Source organism: Squalius cephalus (genome assembly GCF_949319135.1).
Source record: "Squalius cephalus genome assembly, chromosome: 1".
Classification (NCBI taxonomy): Eukaryota; Metazoa; Chordata; class Actinopteri; order Cypriniformes; family Leuciscidae; genus Squalius; species Squalius cephalus.
In genome coordinates this window covers 19,835,732-19,856,030 of record NC_137122.1, presented here as the reverse complement: position 1 = coordinate 19,856,030, position 20,299 = coordinate 19,835,732, and the positions used below count along the sequence as shown (strand labels likewise).

The 20,299-nt window shown below is 37.4% G+C and overlaps 2 protein-coding genes across 4 annotated transcripts in view; one reads left to right on the top strand and one right to left on the bottom strand.

Annotated features, from left to right (window-relative positions):
* LOC307164701 (GTPase IMAP family member 9-like) overlaps positions 1 to 20,299 on the bottom strand; it is a 138,121-nt gene that overhangs the window by 26,342 nt on the left and 91,480 nt on the right. The window lies entirely within an intron of this gene.
* Positions 16,513 to 18,864, top strand: LOC307164616 (GTPase IMAP family member 9-like). 2 transcript variants are annotated; one of them, XM_079881625.1, is made up of 4 exons: positions 16,513 to 16,622; positions 16,714 to 16,828; positions 17,437 to 17,472; positions 17,577 to 18,864. In XM_079881625.1, the coding sequence occupies exons 2-4, from the start codon at positions 16,795 to 16,797 to the stop codon at positions 18,500 to 18,502; spliced, it is 996 nt and encodes a 331-aa protein (XP_079737751.1). In that variant the 5' UTR covers positions 16,513 to 16,622; positions 16,714 to 16,794; the 3' UTR covers positions 18,503 to 18,864. The 2 variants fall into 2 exon arrangements, with proteins under 2 accessions (XP_079737751.1, XP_079737752.1); XM_079881626.1 differs by having other exon boundaries at positions 16,516 to 16,622; positions 16,740 to 16,828.

Here is a 20,299-nt window from a genome sequence, read left to right as displayed (position 1 = left end):
CACAAAACACTCAATCATACACAAACTTACACGCACAGTAATGTATATTCTAACACACACACACATAGCCTTCCTTCTCCACCCTCATGGTAATCTATCCCAAAAAACTCTTTTTTTTTTTTTTTTTTGTCTTGTCAATTACTGTTTTTATTTGTTTCATGTTGAATGTGTGATACATGCTCTCTATATATACACAGACACAATTGCCCCCTCCAAAATGGATAAAAATGCATATTCTGCAAGGGGGGTAAAACAATCTAAATAAATCTATGACAAGTATCACTATTGAAATAAAATGTGAAAATAAATTAAAAGTGTTGCGCCATATTACAGTAAGTTAGCCTACACATGGCATGCAACATATTACTTTTTATTTCAGCGTTGAGCATTATAAACAATCAGACACGAATAGGATGAGCTCATGATGCAATAACCAATCATATGAGTTTAGATAAGAGTGAAGAAAAAAAAAAACTGCTGGTTCGCGGGAGTTTTTGCCGCGTTCACGCCACTGACGCCAGGGAGTCGCCACATGGCCACCTCAGACATGTGACAGACAGACACAATCTGGATTTCACCGAATTCACTCGAGGAAAACTGTAGATGTAAGTAAGATATTAATTTATAATGTTTTTCATGCTACTAAAATAACGACTTGATTTTGTTTGATTCGGAAAAACGAATTAACTAATTCATAAATGGTTCTTGTGATAGCCTACAGTAATTTGTATTTGTTGTAATATTGAAAATGTTTTTTGTGTTTTCGTGAAATTAAATATAAGCATATATGGTGTAGCCTACAGTTAGAGTCTTGCACGTGTTCGGGTACCCGACGGGTGACCCGCAAATTTTGCTCAAACGGATGAAAAATATCCAACTGTGTCGGATACGGGTGCGGGTCGGGTCGGACACGGGGGAAACACGGGTCTAAAACACGGATTTAAAACAATCACATGCAAACGTAAAAATATATTTATTTTTAGGAACACATCTACAAAAATATGCCTGTATTTCAAGTTGATCAAATAATTTAAAATCCACATCCACATCCAAATCCAAAAATCCACACGTTTATTTGTGCCCACGCGCCACGCCCTCCCAGGAATCTATACGTTACCTATACTTTCACTTTTAAAAATGCATCATAACCGCGCGCGATCTGCTTGCAGTCGTCAAGATGGATGCTGAGGAGTTGAAGAAAAGAATAGCTAGTGGAGATTGTAAAGTTGTCGACAATACGTCATCAAAAATCAAGTCCAGTGTGTGGGAGAAATGTGGAGTTAAGAAAATAATGCAGAGTCACTAATTGACACTGGACACACCACCATCAAATCAACACAACACCAGAAATGACATCAAAATTTAAATCTGTTACTTACAACTCGGAGGCTTTGGGAGGCTTGGTGGCTTTTGAGAGGATGTGGACATTTTTCTCCTTTTTTTGGAAGGAATCTCACATTCTCCTATTAATTCAGGATGAAACAGTTTATATATAGTTTAGTTTTATACAGTAGTTATCTCTGTAATCATGCATGGCATATGGCAGGATTTTTATACATAAACAGTGGAGTAATGCATGAAAAAGCAATCACGTGTGTTTACCTTCACTCTCTGTCCAGTATTTTGATGGTACTTTTTTTTTCCGCTCTTTTAGCTCCTCTTCTTCTGTTTCCACATTTGAACTTTCTACAGCTTTTTTGGCTCGCTCTCTGGCTGTCTTATAGTTGTCTTAGGACAGAGTAAATTTGTGTTGTGTTGTTATTGTTGTTTTTGTAATCATTTTACTATTTAAAGGCAGTGTACCTCCATATGACTATATATTTATTCAGTTCTCTCACCAGTCTCGGAGAGTATTCTTATTTTGTGCCGCTTCCAGAGCTCCTTATCTGGCCTTTGGGAGGCCTTTGCCATGGCAGCAGCGTTTCTACGGGGCCAGTAGCAAATCAGAACCTAAAACATTTCAGGGAAAAGTTAATCACATCTTATTTTTTTCCGTTATTAATTATGTGTGTGTGTGTGTGTGTGTATGTCTGTGTACCCTTACCCCATTCACCTCCTCTACCCATAATGCAGGCGCCACAGCAATTGCATTTTCTTGTTCAAAAATAACTATGTAAAATCCAACCTACAATACAAACAGAAGAACATACACTCCTTAGAAAAGAGGGCCGATAAATATGAAATCTAAGTTAAGACATTAAAGCAATGACAGAAAAATAAATAATACTAACTATGTACATATTTCCATGTTTCCTTAATCAAGGTCATGAAGGAGCGAAAAGACAACTTTGCGGCCATGCCCGTCCTCAAGGATCATTGCCCTTCCTTGCAAGTTTGTCTTGTCCAGAATCTCCATCTTTGATGGACCACATACATAGGCTCCATAGATCATCGAGTCACATGGCTCGTAAAGGTACGATGTTAAGTGCGAGAAGACTCTACACAAGAGCTTTCCGGAGTTGGTCCTCTCCAGAACTTCACAGCAGGATGTTGGGCTAACAATGTAAACATTATTAGGATGTTTCAATTGTATTGGTCTCTCTTCACTTGATTGTATAGGAATCTGTGAACGTTCTTGGAGCCGTTTTGCTGCTTGGACTAGAACATGGTTTCCTGATCTTACCATCTTCTTCAGCTGGTGCAGGTAGCTCTCAAATGCAAAGGCACTGCATTTGTCTAATGATCCGTATGTGGTGGCATCAGCAGTGAGGTGAAGCAGTGAGTGCACATTGTACACCAGGAATTCTTTCCCATATATGTGCCGGCCTTGTTCTACAAAATATGTGAGGAGCTCATGGGCATACACACTGTGGGTTTGTGTTAAATGTGGAGACACTAGTATGCACAAAGCCACACTAAAGGCCATGAAATGACTGTACAGGGTTTCTGGCAGGATTCCCCGGAGAACAACTTTGCCAGTGTAGAGCATAAACTGCCTGAATTCAGTGGCCTTCCACCTCTCCAATTCCTCCAGACTCCGTGGCTTCCTGGCAAAAATATGGGGTATGTCACTTCTCAAATTTATTAGCCTCTGATTGACCTCCCTCAGCTGAGCCGGCGATAGCCGATGCCCCGACTTGCCCCGTGACCATAGTAGGAGCATTTTTCTCATCACTCCCAGGCAGCACTGGTGCATGTAGTCAGCAGGGAAAGACTTGATCATGTCAATTTGGAGATTGCTGAAAGGGGACACGGCATTTTCATGATGATGTTCTGGCTGGTGTTGCTCTCTAAATGAGACATCATTCCTCAAAGTGAGGCCATGCACTTGTTGGTATGTGATGCGCCCTTCCCAGTTGCCTTTTTGGGTGCATTTGTCACAGCCATAGTAACCTGAGAATTGTTTGATGCACTTCAGCATGGCTTTTGCTGGTGCATCACAGGTAATGCATCTCAATTTTACACTGATTGTTGTTTCTCCCCATGCAAAGCCATTCATTACAAGCATGTTCAGTTCATCTGATATGACTTTAATGAAGTCCAGTGATTTGGGCTTGGCCTCAGTAAGGGCAATGGTCAAAGGAAATGTGCTTGCTGGTTTTAGATGTACTGTGCAGAGTACAGGCCAGAATGATTTACCAGTGCTCTTAAAGAGTGGCAGTCCATCTACATTGAGGGCAATCTCAAGCTCAGTGATGTCTCTTGCATAATTGTTGGGATACCGATTCAAGCACATGATTAATTGTTCAGTCACTCCTAATTTAATGCATTCCACACCAGACACCATTTGGCTTTCAACATGATCCGTTTTTAATAATGTTTTAGTAGTTGATGGCAGGTGTTTATGCCCTTGATCCCTGAGAATTTTGAGCAGTTTGTCTGCAGCATTGTGCTTGATATTATATTCATTGATCCACTTCTTTAACTCCTCTGCTAAATTTTCAGTGGGCATATCATTGTTGGCAGTATTCTCAAAAAACTCTCCATCCATGTCACTACTGGAATATTCAAGAGCCATATTCTCTGTGTCTTCTGCCATTGTATGTTGTAGCGATGTGACTGCATTGATGTCAGTATTGACAAACGACATTTCATCGCTGTCACTATCAGATTCTCCCGTCATTGCATTTTTTAGGCCTGGGCTCCAGATTGGCATAGGGTCCCTGGGATTGTGTGCTTCACTGTCTAGCACAGTACTAGGACCAGCTGCATTAATGTGCACATTTCTCATTTTCCTTTGCACCCTCTGCCATAGTCGCTTATAATCTCTTTTCCTAGCTTCTGCAGGCATCCAGTTGTGTGACACAGCTATGTGTTTTTTTCTCTGCAAATGGTGGGTACACACATATAATTTAAGTAGAAAACCTAAAGATCATTCAACCTTTTTTGCAAGACAAGCCTACCTTCTGAGATGACATCATGCTAGTCTGTCTGTAGGGCAGGGTCTGGAAAGCACAGAGAAGAGGCATAAAGTGAATGGAAATCATATATATGACGTGGGAGAATGTTATTTACACTGTTAGTGTTACTTCAAAGGATAGATGATACTAGATCCATGCCTGAATTGTGACTTGCCTAAGTTGCCGGTTGTGCATTAAACTGTAATTTCTATAATAATAATTATTTATTTATTTAATTCGGTTTTATTTTATTTTGTTTGTGTGTTTTGTATACAGTGTATTTATGTATTTATTGTTTGTTCTGGTTTTGTTATGTAGGCTATAAATAAAACCAATACAAATTTAATTTCATGAACATTATTAAACATGGACATTTTATTTTCCCCAAAAAGGCTTATTTCTGCTATTGTAGGCTCTTTTTTTTTTGTTCGGCCAGAATAAGCTCGTGCACCTCTGGAAGCGGAGTTTCACGCAAAGTCACAAAAACTGCCGTGCACACATCCACGCGAAATGGCAGTAGCACCTCACTGCAGTAGCCTACACGAGATCCAGGGGGCAGAGTTGGATCCAGATTTAAGGTGTGGAGATTGGTAGGTTTAGGGGTGGGTTTAGGGATCAGGGGGTGGAGATGGATATAGGTTTAGGTATATGTAAGGTGGGAGGAGTTGGATCTGAATCCAACTCCTCCCCCTGGATTTCGTGTTCTGCAGTGAGGGTCTCGCGCCCACACCGTGATGACGGCACCGTCGCGCTCGTGCGGAGGCTGTGTGAAGGCGCGTTAATTTTCAAATAAAGTATAACTTACAATATTCATAATAATTGCATTCATAATTTATTTTAAAGTAGCTAATGTTAACATGACAGTAATAATAACCCTAAAAAAATTAATCTGAAAAGGATAGGCTACTCCTTCAGACCAAATGACGTCACGTAAACATAACGGTATTTAACGACAATTAGCCTATAGCATAACAGCGTTTAACAGTGCGGGCGAGTGGTATAAAGTTAAAGAAAAAGACGGAAAAGCAGTTTGTGTGAGTAAATGTGGTACATTTACTACTGGAAAAGACAGTCCGTAAATTTTATGTCAATTTATTGTGGAAACGGCCGTTTTACCATGAGAAAATTTCGCTCAAAGGCTACTGCCCTTAAAATTCCATATTATTATTATTATTATTATCATCATGTCTACATATTTTATGTCATTTTGTTTTGTGTTTTTAATTTAAATGAAATGGTTAATTAAAAAGACATTTAGGCCTACCTCAGAGAAACTGACAGTTGGGATGTCCAGTTGGGATGTCCACTATTGAGGTGTGAGTCAAAGAGTTGGGCTGTGTGTGTGAGCGCGATGGTCACAGACCCCAGTTTATATATGCCCTCTGCCAGATTTAGAATTTGTGACATAGGTGTTAAACGTTTTTTATTTTATTTTTAAAAAATGTAAAGTATATTTATATAATGATATATTGCGTTATAATAATAATAACGTTATATTATGTAAGGGATAATGTGAAAAAATAATAAAGAAAATAGTCCGTTCCGTCTCTAAGAATCCTGCGTCCATAGCAACACTGTTTTTCATGGCAACGAGAAAAAACAGACCGCATTCTACATTAGAATTCAACCAAGCCATGTAATAAAATATAATATAAATGAAAACAAAAAAACTGGGTTCCGCTGCCGCACCCAATAATTAACTAATTAATTAATGCAACTTGGAGTATATCTTCGTGTGTGTGTAGGCTTGGCCTAGCCTATATTATTATTATTTTAATTAAAACATAGGCCTACCATTATATCACCATACTTTGCGTTATATTGAAACTAAGTATTGTTTTCAAATAAATAATTGTTGTGAGCATAATTTAGTATTAGTTACTAATATATAATTCGTATTATAATAATTATAATTTAGTATTATTTTTTTTAATTTATTAAAAAATGTTGAAGTGCAAATAGACCCAATAAGTCATATTTCCCAGTTGTAAAACTGTCGTGTTTTATTCGTCTTATAGATAGGCTACCTAACATTTCTCATGAAAAATCGTTATTGTAATCATGTATGAGATTGTAAACATCTTACCTTTTTCTTCTTCTCAGATGTGCAGAACCTGACTCATCCAATTGATTTTTTCTTCGATGGTAAAATAAAATAAAATTCTTCCCCCAGAATGAAGTTCAGTCGTGGTGTGATCTTTGTGGCATATTGAGTTTATGGACAATTTGAAATCGGTTTTAAAAGCGGTTTTATATAGCCTATATATATATATATTAATATTTATATATATTTTTTTTTGTTAATGTATCTTCATTACCTAGATATAATTATACAACATACAAAAAGTAGTCAAAACACATCTAACAGACAAAAGTTGTTTATTTATTGATACAACATTAAAGTGCTTATTTTTTAATTAACGAAATGTCATATTCATCTTTATAGAAGATACAATACAACAATCTTCAATCTTCATATTCATAGCAGATTGTAACCTTTAAAACAGTTCTTTTTGTGGTGGTTTATTTAGCAAAAGCACAATGTTTTCTTGATATTGTGAGTTTATACAAATAAAAGCTTTGAATAATGTATTATTCGTATCTGTATGACCAGAAATGATTGTATTTTATTTTAAGTTGTTTACACTGTTGACAGGCAAAAATGCAAGTGACTGCGCGGGCGCTTCCATGGCCTGCAGTGCGCGCGCTCCCCACTCCGCACATAAAGGACAGATAATGGAAGATATATAGCCAGCACCAGCAGCAGTGGCTCACAGTTGAATGGGGCTGCAGCTCTCCCTTCTGAATACAACAGAGTCAGTCAGCCGCGGGTGTGGCAGTGCCTCACTAAAATATTAATTTTTAATATTTATATAGAAATGTATAGACATTTATATAGAAAATAATAAATGGTAAATGTGTTCACCATCCTGCAGCAATGTTGCTAAGTATTTTTAGACTATATTAAGTCGTAAAGTGCGCTTGATAAATTCAAATTGAATGCACGACTTCAGCATGTAGGCTAGGAGACCGTGTCAGAGCTCCACAAAAATCCACAATTTTCCAATGTAAATCTGTGGTGAAAAATTTAACTGCATCACTTATGCATCGCTTATTTTCATGTTGCCTTGATCTATGACATTGTATTGTTTTGTATGTCTATTTGTTAATAAGGGATTTATGGACACATCAAGGTTTTTAGATTTGTAGAGTAAAAGTAGAGTAAAAAAAATTAGCAGAGAGGACGTAATAAATTGGCTAGCATTTTAACCAGTGTTATTATTTTTAAGTTTAATACTTGTTGTATTATTATTTAATATTTTCATGAATTGGATGTATTTTGCTTTCATTAATTTGTCATATTTGTAACGTTGTTGTGTGACCATATAATAACCAGTATGGAACGTTCCCCTAAAGTCACATTGGTAACGTTATTATATGACCAACAGAGGACCATGCGAGAACGTTCTGTTAACGTCCCGAATGTCCTCTTTGTAACGTTTGCTATGTGACCATAAAATAAACAATATCGAACGTCCCCCTAAAGTAATAACGGGAACGTTATTATATGACCAACTGAGAACCGTATGGGAACGTTCTGTTAACGCCCCGAATGTCCTCTTTGTAACGTTGTTGTGTGACCATATAATAACCAGTATGGAACGTTCCCCTAAAGTCACATTGGTAACGTTATTATATGACCAACAGAGGACCATGCGAGAACGTTCTGTTAATGTCCCGAATGTCCTCTTTGTAACGTTTGCTATGTGACCATAAAATAAACAATATCGAACGTCCCCCTAAAGTAATAACGGGAACGTTATTATATGACCAACAGAGGACCATGCGAGAACGTTCTGTTAACGCCCCGAATGTCCTCTTTGTAACGTTGTTGTGTGACCATATAATAACCAGTATGGAACGTTCCCCTAAAGTCACATTGGTAACGTTATTATATGACCAACAGAGGACCATGCGAGAACGTTCTGTTAACGTCCCGAATGTCCTCTTTGTAACGTTGTTGTGTGACCATATAATAACCAGTATGGAACGTTCCCCTAAAGTCACATTGGTAACGTTATTATATGACCAACAGAGGACCATGCGAGAACGTTCTGTTAACGTCCCGAATGTCCTCTTTGTAACGTTTGCTATGTGACCATAAAATAAACAATATCGAACGTCCCCCTAAAGTAATAACGGGAACGTTATTATATGACCAACTGAGAACCGTATGGGAACGTTCTGTTAACGCCCCGAATGTCCTCTTTGTAACGTTGTTGTGTGACCATATAATAACCAGTATGGAACGTTCCCCTAAAGTCACATTGGTAACGTTATTATATGACCAACAGAGGACCATGCGAGAACGTTCTGTTAACGTCCCGAATGTCCTCTTTGTAACGTTTACTATGTGACCATAAAATAAACAATATCGAACGTCCCCCTAAAGTAATAACGGGAACGTTATTATATGACCAACTGAGAACCGTATGGGAACGTTCTGTTAACGCCCCGAATGTCCTCTTTGTAACGTTGTTGTGTGACCATATAATAACCAGTATGGAACGTTCCCCTAAAGTCACATTGGTAACGTTATTATATGACCAACAGAGGACCATGCGAGAACGTTCTGTTAATGTCCCGAATGTCCTCTTTGTAACGTTTGCTATGTGACCATAAAATACCCCAAATAGAACGTCCCCCTAAAGTCATATAAGGAACCTTGAACTGCAACACTTTCATAACCAAAAGAGGACGTTCTATGAACGTCCCGAATGTTCTGTAAAGGTTCGGAACTTTCGTTACCTTTAGAGAACTTTTAGGGGACGTTGCACAAGGTCGCGAGAACGTCCCCTCTTACGTGGGTTAAGAAGCATACGAAACTAATCGCATACTTTTCTCTAATCGCTCTCACGGTCATTTGATGTCATCTCGTCATATCGCGGAAGTGGGCGTAACTTGAAGGGACGTGGCGGAAGTGGGCGTAACTTGAAGGGACGTGGCGGAAGTGGGCGTAACTTGAAGGGACGTGACGTAACTTGAAGGGGCGTGGCTTACGGCGTGACGTAACTTGAAGGGGCGTAACTTGAAGTGGGCGTAACTTGAAGGGACGTGACGTAACTTGAAGGGGCGTGGCTTACGGCGTGACGTAACTTGAAGGGGCGTAACTTGAAGTGGGCGTAACTTGAAGTGGGCATAACTTGAAGTCTTGCGGGGTGCAGACAGATAGGCTACTATTAGGCTTGTTTGAGATGAGCAAAATCTGTGCAGAATCGATCACCGGTGATCAGCGCGAGATGCATGCCGGTTAGAAATGTGTCCGAATGCGGTCCGCCTTTCTCTGATGTCATGCTGACGTTTGTCAAAAATCTCTCGCGAGCGCAAGGCGCACGTGTCGGATTCTGCAGTCTCGCGCAGTTGCTCTCCACTGACTGCGCTGATAAAAAGCATGATGGGAAACGACTTACTGACGACACAGCTTAATGTTCATTGGTTTAAACAACCGTGATGTATTGTTCTCTTTTAAAACTCTGATATAATGTTTTATGTGTAGGCCTATACGTTGTGTGAATAATATTCCCAAGCTATCTGACAGTGCGATATATGGGTTATGCAATGTAATTTTTATAAAAATAAATAAATAAATAAAACACATAGCCTATGTCTGTATTAAAGAAAAAAATATTGATAAACATGTATTTGGAATGGAATTAAATAAGTAGGCTACTTTGGGTGTCTTGTTCATTATATTTATTTTCATATAAAAGCAACAGAACTTAAATTCCATCCAGTTTATTAGCAACACTGTGCACGAGCGTGAATCCGGTGAATCCCGCGATATCCATCTTTGATCTCACAGGTGTCAGATCCACTGCGAGAAGAGAGAACTGTCCGGCTTGCCTGCGCTTTTTTCACTCCTCCCCTCACTGCAGCCGCCTACTCTCAACTACATTTCAGGCGAGGCAAGGCGCATCTCAAACAAGCCTAATGACTGGCATTGCGCGACTAGATCACTTTAGCCAGATCTCGTGATAAACATTTCCGCCATTTTCAGTTTTATTTTACACGAGGCAACTGTCGGAGAGCAACGAGCGAGCGACACTCTGAAAACCTTCAAATTTCTACTTCGATCTTGTAAGTATGCGTGTTATTTTTGTTATGTTCATTGTTTAAATTAGTTAGTTGTTATAATGTGTAGAAACCGTGACATTTTAACATTACCATTGCAGAGTACTATTTTTCTCCAACAAGTTAACATTACCTGCACGTGTTATTGCAACTGTGTGCCCTTAATCTAGAATGTATCTAAATTCAAGGTGGTAAGCATGAAACTATGAAACTTATCATTACTATTTTTTATTATTATTAAAAGATACCAATATATTTTTGTTTTTAGATAAGAGTAAGAAATAATAGTTTTTGATTTAATGCAAATTTTCCAAGTACTTTACATACAACTTAACAGAAACATAGTGCAACATGAAAAGAAATTATAAAATAATCATTTTTCCTTTCCAATTAATAAAAGGTAGTGGCAAACAGTAAAGTCTTTAAACTTGATTTAAAAGAATTAAAATATGCAGCATACATTAAGTTTTCAGTGAATTTGTTTCAGATATATGGTGCATAAAAACTGAATGCTGCTTCTCCATGTTTTGTTTTGACTTTGGGGATATAAAAGTAGCTGGCTACTGTCCCAGATGACCTGAGAGGTCTGCTTTGGATGGTTCATAATGCATCAGAAGATTAGAAATTTACTTTGGCCTTAAAGGAGACATATCATGCTTTTAAATTGTTCCTTTTAACATATAAATCATACATTTGTAGTCTATATAAAGCGGAACTGCAATGCCTTGGGTCTGAATTCCTCATTATTATAGCTCCACAGGACCCTTTTTTACCCCTTTTCTGATGTGCGTCTGACAGCAACTCGTTTTGGTGCGGTCTCTTTAAATACAATTGAGACACGTCATATCCCGCCCCCTCTCCAGTTTGCAGAGGTTCAACTCCACCCCGTTCGGCCATTTTTGTAGTTTAATAGCAGAGATACGATTATAGCGGCACAGAAACCTTTTATTCACATGTTATTAACAAAATGTCAACAACGGAAGACTTGTCCAGCCAGCCTTACATGTTCGAGTCGGAGCCGGAGCGAGATGAAAATGAAGACGACGAACCTGTAGAACAACGTCTTCATATGGATGTATCGCAATGGTGTGTTACTTACTGTATTTACACATGAAACTTTGGTCTTCCGACCTTTTACCACCGTGTCGATTTATTTTGATTAATATGTGCGAGGGAGAGAGAGCAAGACAGCGTCTAGTTTGGAGACGGTTTACACTTTCGCCTAGCTCTGAAGAGAGAGAGTGAGCGCGCGACCGAGTCTCTCTCTCTGCTCGTTCTTTCAGTTAAACATGCGCACTATCATAAGCGCGGCAGTTCATCTACATTAGACGGTGTAATGAAGCGTATGGGTTACTACATCCAACAACCGAACATTTTAACTTACCCTCTCGTAACTTCTGCATCTTTTAGCTTGGACTACAAAATTGCAGCGAGAAATAAAAATGGCGGATTGCTCGAAGTGTTGGGCTGGAAGTCAATGTCGTTATTTGGCAGTTCCGCTGCAAATACTGTGACGTAATAGTTCACAAAACGTCATAGATAACAGAAAAATCTGAACAGGTTGAAAAATATGACCAAAACAGAATATAAAGATATCAACGAAGCACCTGAAGAGAATAATTTCAACTTTTCTGTACTTCTAAACACTCCAAATATACAACAAAATGCATTTAAGGGCTAAAAAAGTGGATTTAGCATGATATGTCCCCTTTAAAATGTTAATTAATTTAATAACCAGCTGTAGTATTTTGATATGAATTCTTTGGCAGACAGATAGCCAGTGTAAAAACCTCAGAACTGGAGTGATGTAATCCATTTTATTTGATTTAAAGACACTGTTTATTGCAAATTATCCAGCAATCAGTCAACAAAGGACAGCAATTGAATATACAGAACACTTGTCAATGACTACCATTAAATGTCTTGTTACCAACATTCTTCAAAATATATATTTTTTGTGTGTGGTCAACAGAAGAAAGCCATAGGCTACAGGTTTGGAACCAAGTGAAAGTGAGTAAATGCTTACATGATTTTTTTTTTTAGTGAACTACCCCTATAAGTATATTTTTATGTTCATTAGAGTTATATGAGTAAGTGATAAAGAATGATTTATAGGGATAGTTCACTTTGAAAATTAAATTTTGGTATGTTTTAGCTTACCTTAAGGGCATCCAAGATGTAGGTGTCTTTGTTTCTGCAGTAGTTTCAATTTTGATATTTTTAGGTCAAACTGTTCTTGTCTGTCTGTCAGTCATATAATGCAGGTCTATATGTTCACTACCTGAAAGAGCACGATTGTTGTCACGATTTGTTATGATTTCTCTTACATTGAGCGCGCTTTTTGACGTGCCTACATTTGTAATTCAAAAATTTTGGTCAGCAGGAAAAATTGTCTAACGAACAGTTCTGTTTAAAAATAAGTACTGAAATCAAACCGAAAGCCTAGTACAGAATGGTTCAATACGTGTATCGTTACACCCCTAAAATATATGTGTGTGTGTGTATATATATATATATATATATATATATATATATATATATATATATATAATTAGTGCATCACCATTATGCAGGCAAAAATTTTTAATTATTGATATTAATTTATTAATAATATTGATATAAATTATATAGTCTCAATCTATATTCCGTTAACGCTATATTGGCCAGCTCTAGTGTGCATCCTAGCAAAAGTGAATGACTGTAATTAGTTAAAAATGATTGTCAACAATGCTTTTCTTGAGCAATAATTTTTTTCTTTTTCTCATTTGGCAGACGCAGTGATGACCAACTTTCCTTCGGCGACTGAATGGGAAATAAAAAATGCAATTTCTGGTCATTTTAAACAAGCACCAGGGAGAGCAGGGGGTGGTGGTTATGGATATAAAGTTAATAATTCATTCTTAAAAATGTTAGTATCTTAAGTTGTTTTACATATTTTCCAATATTTTATTTGTTAATTTTTATGTTTGAATGTTGTCTAAGTTGTTAATATAATTGTTCTAAATAAATCCTTTATATTCAATTAGTTTGGATGGATTTTAATTTATGAGAACCTGTTATATTTGAGTGAAAAGAATCCTTATGCCTCATTTTGTTGTCTATTACATGTATATGTAGTGTAATTGATGACTAGTCTATTCTTGGGCTATGGTTAGACGTCTATTAGATTTTCACTGACAGCCCAAAATCAGCCTTGTTTTAGCCTAGACCCATATTGCCTGTCTATTAGACGTATATATGTAGTCGTTTAATAGCTGTCTAATTGATGACTAGTCTATTCTAGTCTAGACTAGTCTAGACGTCTATTAGACGTATAAAAATAGTCATTCAATAGCTGTCTATTCTTGGGCTATGTTTAGACGTCTATTAGACGTATACATGTAGTCATTCAATAGCTGTCTATTCTTGGGCTATGTTTAGACGTCTATTAGATTTTCACTGACAGCCCAAAATTAGCCTCGTTTTAGCCTAGACGTCTGGGCTGTGTTTTGACGGCTATTAGACGTCTATTAGACGCAAAATTGCTTGCTGGGCAGTCTGTTGATCCGGTGAAAAAAGATCTTATCATTGCAACGCAGTTTCTGCACTCTCACTAATGATTTCACCAATGCAAACATGAGGTATATAAATACAGTAAGAGCTTCGTTGTGCAGTGTAACAGCGTCATTGATTTCATAATGAGTTTTGGCAAGTGTCCAGATAAACTCGCGCTGTGTTATTGACAGCTTGGGCGATTGGAAAGGGATTGTTCTTTGATCGCTTTCTGTATATTAATCACAGTTTAAGTAAGATTATTTTCATCCTACTAAGAGAAACGATGTGAAGTTGATCGCCACTTCCATAGTAAATCACTACTTACTGCTTGCTGGAATATAGTTGAAATTGCCCCCTTCGTCAGTATGAAACGCTGAGAGAAGCCTGCTTAATATTATTCCAGGTTAGAAAAACAGTCCGTGGTGAAATGGACAGAGCAAACTAACATCTTCGAATTAAACTTTTGCGGTATCCGATTATAGATATGTTTAATAACGTTTTTAAATTGTTCCACTAACAATGCAAAAATAATGTTTTTAGAACGTTTACAAATGACATAACCTTGAGAAAACGTTCTACTAACGTTACTGCAAGAACTTTGAGAGAACCTTTAGAGAATGTTAGCCAAAGTTAGGAGAACGTCTCTGTTAGCTGGGATGGGAGAAAAAAAAAACGTGATGATTTTGCATTCTCTCACAAATGTTTTGCTTTCCTCCAAGAAACTTTGCGTTCCCTCTCATAAACATTTGCGTTTGCTCGCAAAACTTGAGTTTGTTTCTTGGCGGAATGCAAACGTTTTTTTTCACAGGGAATACAAAATATTTCAGAGAGAACGCAAAAACGTTGACAATTTTTTTTTTTTTCTCTTATACTTTTTTTCCCTCACTCATTTTATTTATTTATTTATTTTTTATTTATTTATTTTATTATTATTTTATTTTTTACCAACATGTCCCTTTAGGGGCTCTGTAAAATTCTAATAATTTGTGAGGAGAACGCAAAAATGTTTCCTCCTGCCTCATTATTTTTTCTTCACCATGTCCCTTCAGGGGCTCCGTAGTGCCACTCATACATCTTTACAAAATATATATTGGGCACTAATGAGGTCTGTCTTTGATTATGGATGTATAGCATATATGTCATCAGCAGAGTCTAATATCAAAGCATTGGATGTCATGCAAGCTCAGGCTCTAAGGATATGCAGTGGATCTGTTAAAACATCTCCAGTGTCTTCTATGCAAGTGGAAATGGGTGAGATGCCTTTGAGGATCAGAAGGGTACTTCTGATGTTAGCATACTGATGTTAGCATACTGGGTTAATGTGAAGGGACAAGTTGATAGCCACCCAGCTAAAGCTATCTTAAAAGACTGCTGGGAACATAGTAAGTCCAATTACAGAAGTTGTGGGTGGATTGGCGATGTGAAAGCTGAGAATAGGGTTACATAAGTTACAGTACTGTTCAACGGTTTCAGTCCCTCATATTCCTCCATGGTTGTTCCCTATAGCCTACCAGATGTAGATTAGGCATTCATAAGGAAATCAAAAATAAATCAAAGGAAGTAGCAGTGACGGATATTATTAAATATTATCTGGATATGCATTTTTCTGACCATATTTACAGATGGTTCCAAGGATCCAAAGACAGGACACGCTGGGTCAGCAGTATATATTCCAAAGAATAGGGTAATATGTCAGGAAAGAATAACAGATAATTTATCAGTATACACAACAGATCTGGTTGCAATTTTGCCTTGGAATGGGTAGAGGGAAATGATTTATTATATCTGATAGTTATTCAGCTTTAGAAAGCATGAAATCTGGGAAATCTATAAGAAATTATATAATTCATAAAATGTGTATGGTTTTGTATAAGTTAAATGCAAAGGATTTAAAAATCAGGTTTATTTGGGTACCTGCACATGTTGGAGTGAAATGGAATGAGGAGGTTGATAAACTTGCAAAACAAACACTGAAACACAATAGAATATTACAAGTTCCATAGCAAATCAAGCTATTAAAGCATATGCAAGATCAACATGGCAGGAGTATTGGGTGGATCATGATAAAGGGAGACATTTATATATACAACCAGAAGTGGATATAGGAAGGACAGAGTGTAGGAGTAGAAGAGAGGAAAGTATAATTACAGGAATAAGAATAGGACACACAGGGCTCAATTCTTCATTGAAGATAATAGGGATACATCCAACAGGGAAATGCCAACATTGTAGTCATTTAGAAACTGTAGAGCATATTTTATTTCATTGCACAAAGTACAGCCAAGGAAGAAACCAGCTTTTTCAGTCTCTCAGAATGGTCAATCAGAATAATTTTACAATGCAAGGTTTATTAGGGAAAACATCCAGTAACATTTATCACTTTGTTATTAAGTTTCTGAGAGACACAGACTTAGCCAAAACATTTTAAGTTAAGTTCCAATATCTCCTGATTCACACTCCAGCCCAGTCGGTGGCGGTAATGCACCGTTAAGTTGGTTTGCCAACTGCCATATAAAACAAAAGAAGAAGAAAGAAGAAGTGCCACTCCCCAAACGTCAGCTCCAAAAACGTCAAAAGAAAGATATAGCTCACGAGTCACGACATAAAATCATATAGGTTGGCAGAACTCGAACTCCGCTAAATCTTACATCCAGGCTCCGCAGATTGCACTATATGGCAGAAATATTTCTTATGACTTTATTTTTAGCTTGTTTCCTGTTTCTGTGATCGCAGCGCTCGCCGAGAGATTCGCCATTATCAGCGCGAGTGGCGCAGATAAATCTGAACAATGGCCTCCTCAAGCCCCACAACAGAGACAGCAGGTAACTTTTCTGCCTTTATAAACATTTTTTGACCAAATCTCGAAATTAATGGGTTAATTAAGGACAGACACGTGCTTCGTTTTCTCCAGAGTCTTCGTTCCGTCTTACTTTCTATTTCAGCGAGGAAAGTTGTTTACCTCCGAATCTGAAAAGGGCCTGCATTTATTTGAGCTTTTCTTCATCGTGTTGTCAGTTAATTTATTTTAATTTATGTTATGTTAATAGAGGATTCCTGCAAAACAATTGCAAACATTTAAAAATGAAGTATGGTTGAAATGGCAACAAAACGTGCTGTGAATTCCTATGATACAAATATGATAAGCAGCCTTGAATCTGGACTTTTCACTACATTATAATGCCGAACAGTATAAAATGACTTTAAGTGTCTTTTTTTTTTTTTTTTGAGTTTTGAAATGTATGTGAATGTTTAATGCTGCAGAGAGATGTTGATCACATGACAACTGTTAACTAATTATATGTCTAAATAGATGAATCTGCTTGCTTGTAGTCTTTGAATTCAGTCAAAAAAAGATGCCTCACAGCCTCTATTTTTAATATTTTGATTAGTAAAATAAAGGAAATTAATAAAATGTTTCTCTTTTTTGTAGGTAGAAGGGGCAGTTTTGTTATTGATCAACCGAATAGTGAGTATAAACGTTCACAAATGTTTTTGAATCAATCCATTTTAGTTTATTGATGTTTATTGATGTCTTCTCTCTCTCTCTTATTCTGTGTCACTCTTGTTCAGTGTGTTTGAGACTGGTGTTAGTGGGAAGGACTGGAGCAGGGAAAAGCTCTTCTGGAAACACTATTATGGGCAGAAAAGCCTTCAGAGTCGCCAAAAGCCCTTCATCTGTGACCAAAGAGTGTGGGAAAGAGTCTGAAGAAGTTGCTGGAAGAGAAATTACAGTGGTAGATACTCCCGGTATGTTTGACACTGATATTTCAGAGGAGGAGCTTCTGGAACAGAAGATCAGTAAGTGTATAAACATGACGGCACCGGGACCTCACGCCATCATCCTGGTCATTAAACTGGAGACATTCACTAAAGAAGAGAGAAACTCCGTGGAGAAGATCAGGGCCATATTTGGAGAAGAAGCAGATAAACACACAATCATCCTCTTCACACACGGTGATCAACTGACAGACTGCACTATTGAAGAATTCATTGAAGCCAGTGAGGATCTCAGAGAAACCCTGAGTCGCTGTGGAGGAAGATATCACGTGTTCAATAATAAAGACATGGAGGATCGTAATCAGGTTGTGGAGCTGCTGGAGAAGATAGATGCCATGGTCTCTGCTAATGGAGGAGAATTTTACACCAATGACTCTTACCAGGAAGTGGATCTCATGCTGAAAACTAAAGAAGAGGAACTGAAGAAGCTGTACGAGAAGAAACTACAAGAGAAAGAGATGGAACTTGAATACAAATTTACTGAAGAAAAGAGGAAACTACAGGAGAGAATAGAGACACTATCAGCATCTGATCAGGAGAAAGAAGAGAAGATCAAAGAGATGGAACGACTGAATCAGAGTAAAAAGTGGAAAAAGACTGAGTACAAGCGATTTTATAAAGCAAAGCTCGGAGGAATCAGAGAGGAGGCAGAACACACTTGTGTTAGTGAGAATATAATAATAAAGATCTTCAAGAAGTTTCTCAACATCATACGTTAATCACATTCCAGTTACATGTATGTCTACAGTATTTGTAACCTTTGTAATATGTATATATTTGTAACATTTCAGTTTATAAGATCTATGTAGTGCTTATAGTGTACAATAATCTCAATATTTGTAAATAAGTTTTTGTACTGTAAATCTCATGAAATTGGCTGTTTTGTCATATCAGTGCTTGTGAGAACCAAATCACGAATCAGTTTTATGTTTGATTACTTCATATTTTAATATATAACACAACTGAACCATTTTTTACAGTTAAAGCTACACTAGACATCACCTTTATTCCTGTAGTGTCACTGTAAGTTTGAAATACGGATTCTATTTTATTTTTTTTACAATAAAGATTTTTTTCTACATTCTCGTTTCAGGAAATGGACGTTCATGTTTTTTAAACTGCTTGTACTTAAAGTACCAACATTTCAACGAAAGGATTTTACCTATTAAAAACATGCCTACACTGTTGGATTACCAACGAATATGCTTTAGGCCTATCTCAAAATAAAGTGTTTTAATGTTAATAAGAAATCTTTTTTTAAATTTGAAAGGATGCAAGCAAATGTAATGAGGAAAACATTAATAAACTACCAAGCATTTACTAAGACAGAATTAACTGGGCCTATACAATGAAGCCGGTTTTGGTATGTTTCAGTTTAGTTTGTGCCACCCCTGGGTTTAGGCACCATGAAAGTGGTTTGTCTTTTAGCAGTGTTTATCGCCATAGTAATCGATTGTCGAGTTCACGCGCATAGGTTTAGTTACCTATGATCACGCACGTGAACTCGACAATTGATTACTATGGACTTCGACCGAAAACAGGATGTAAATACAGGTATGAGCGCTGGCTGAATAAACATAATTTTTATTCGTATCTTTCACATCTACTGCAGTCAGATCCACTCGTGTTCACTCTGAAGGAATCACTCACATGGCTGTGCACTTGTAATGACACATCAAGGATGTTAAGAGGCTAAAAGCAGGTTTAAAACTTGCCCCATTGAAGTCAACAGGGTGCAAAAAAAAAAAAAAAAGGATAACATGATGTAGGCAACACCGATTTTTGTCGTTGTTCTCTGTACTGACAGCACTCCAAATTGACCAAAAATGAGCTCAATGTTAAAATTGACCGGAGTTCTCCTTTAAATCATATTGCTGAAATAAATATACTTATCTTTAAAGGAACCGTATGTAAGATTGTGGCCAAAACTGGTACTGCAATCACTTTCAAATTACTGTAGAGCCGTGTATCCCCTCCCCTTTCCTTCTGACTCAAGGTTGCCAGTTTGGATGCAGGATCCAACAGGAACGTAGGCTGCTACAAGGAGCTTCCAATGGCAAGTGACGAGTCCTACACAGTAAGTTTTTTTTTTTTTTTTTGTTAATTATGTTTATGCTTCATGGGAGATGTTTCGACATATTTCGGATTCATAACAAGGTCTTTTAGGTTTCGTAACGTTAGACATTTTTTATCCGACACGTTTGTAGCTGCAGCTGTGGTAACTAGAGCAGAGCTGGCAACCCGGATGCCAAAACACTACTGACTTCGTGATTGGTAGATAGGTGGAGGGTGGGGCTTCAGGACAAAACACAACATGACAACATCAACATCAGTTGAGGGCCGCAACTTCACTTTTATAATGACAATATCCTGGCCGTACTACTGTTGTCAGTGATATAAGTATTTGAAATGAACATGATTTCTTAATGTCTAGTGACATATCAGGGCCATTTTATGATTAATTGAAATACATTTCTTACATACGGTTCCTTTAAGTAATGTGGCTATTCTTCCAA

Excerpts from the sequence above, each read along its gene's own strand:
- LOC307164616 (XM_079881625.1), top strand. The coding sequence starts at position 16,795 with ATGGCCTCCTCAAGCCCCACAACAGAGACAGCAG. Across the intron at positions 16,829-17,436 it reads CCCCACAACAGAGACAGCAG|GTAGAAGGGGCAGTTTTGTT; the intron begins GTAACTTTTCTG and ends TCTTTTTTGTAG. Across the intron at positions 17,473-17,576 it reads TGTTATTGATCAACCGAATA|TGTGTTTGAGACTGGTGTTA; the intron begins GTGAGTATAAAC and ends ACTCTTGTTCAG.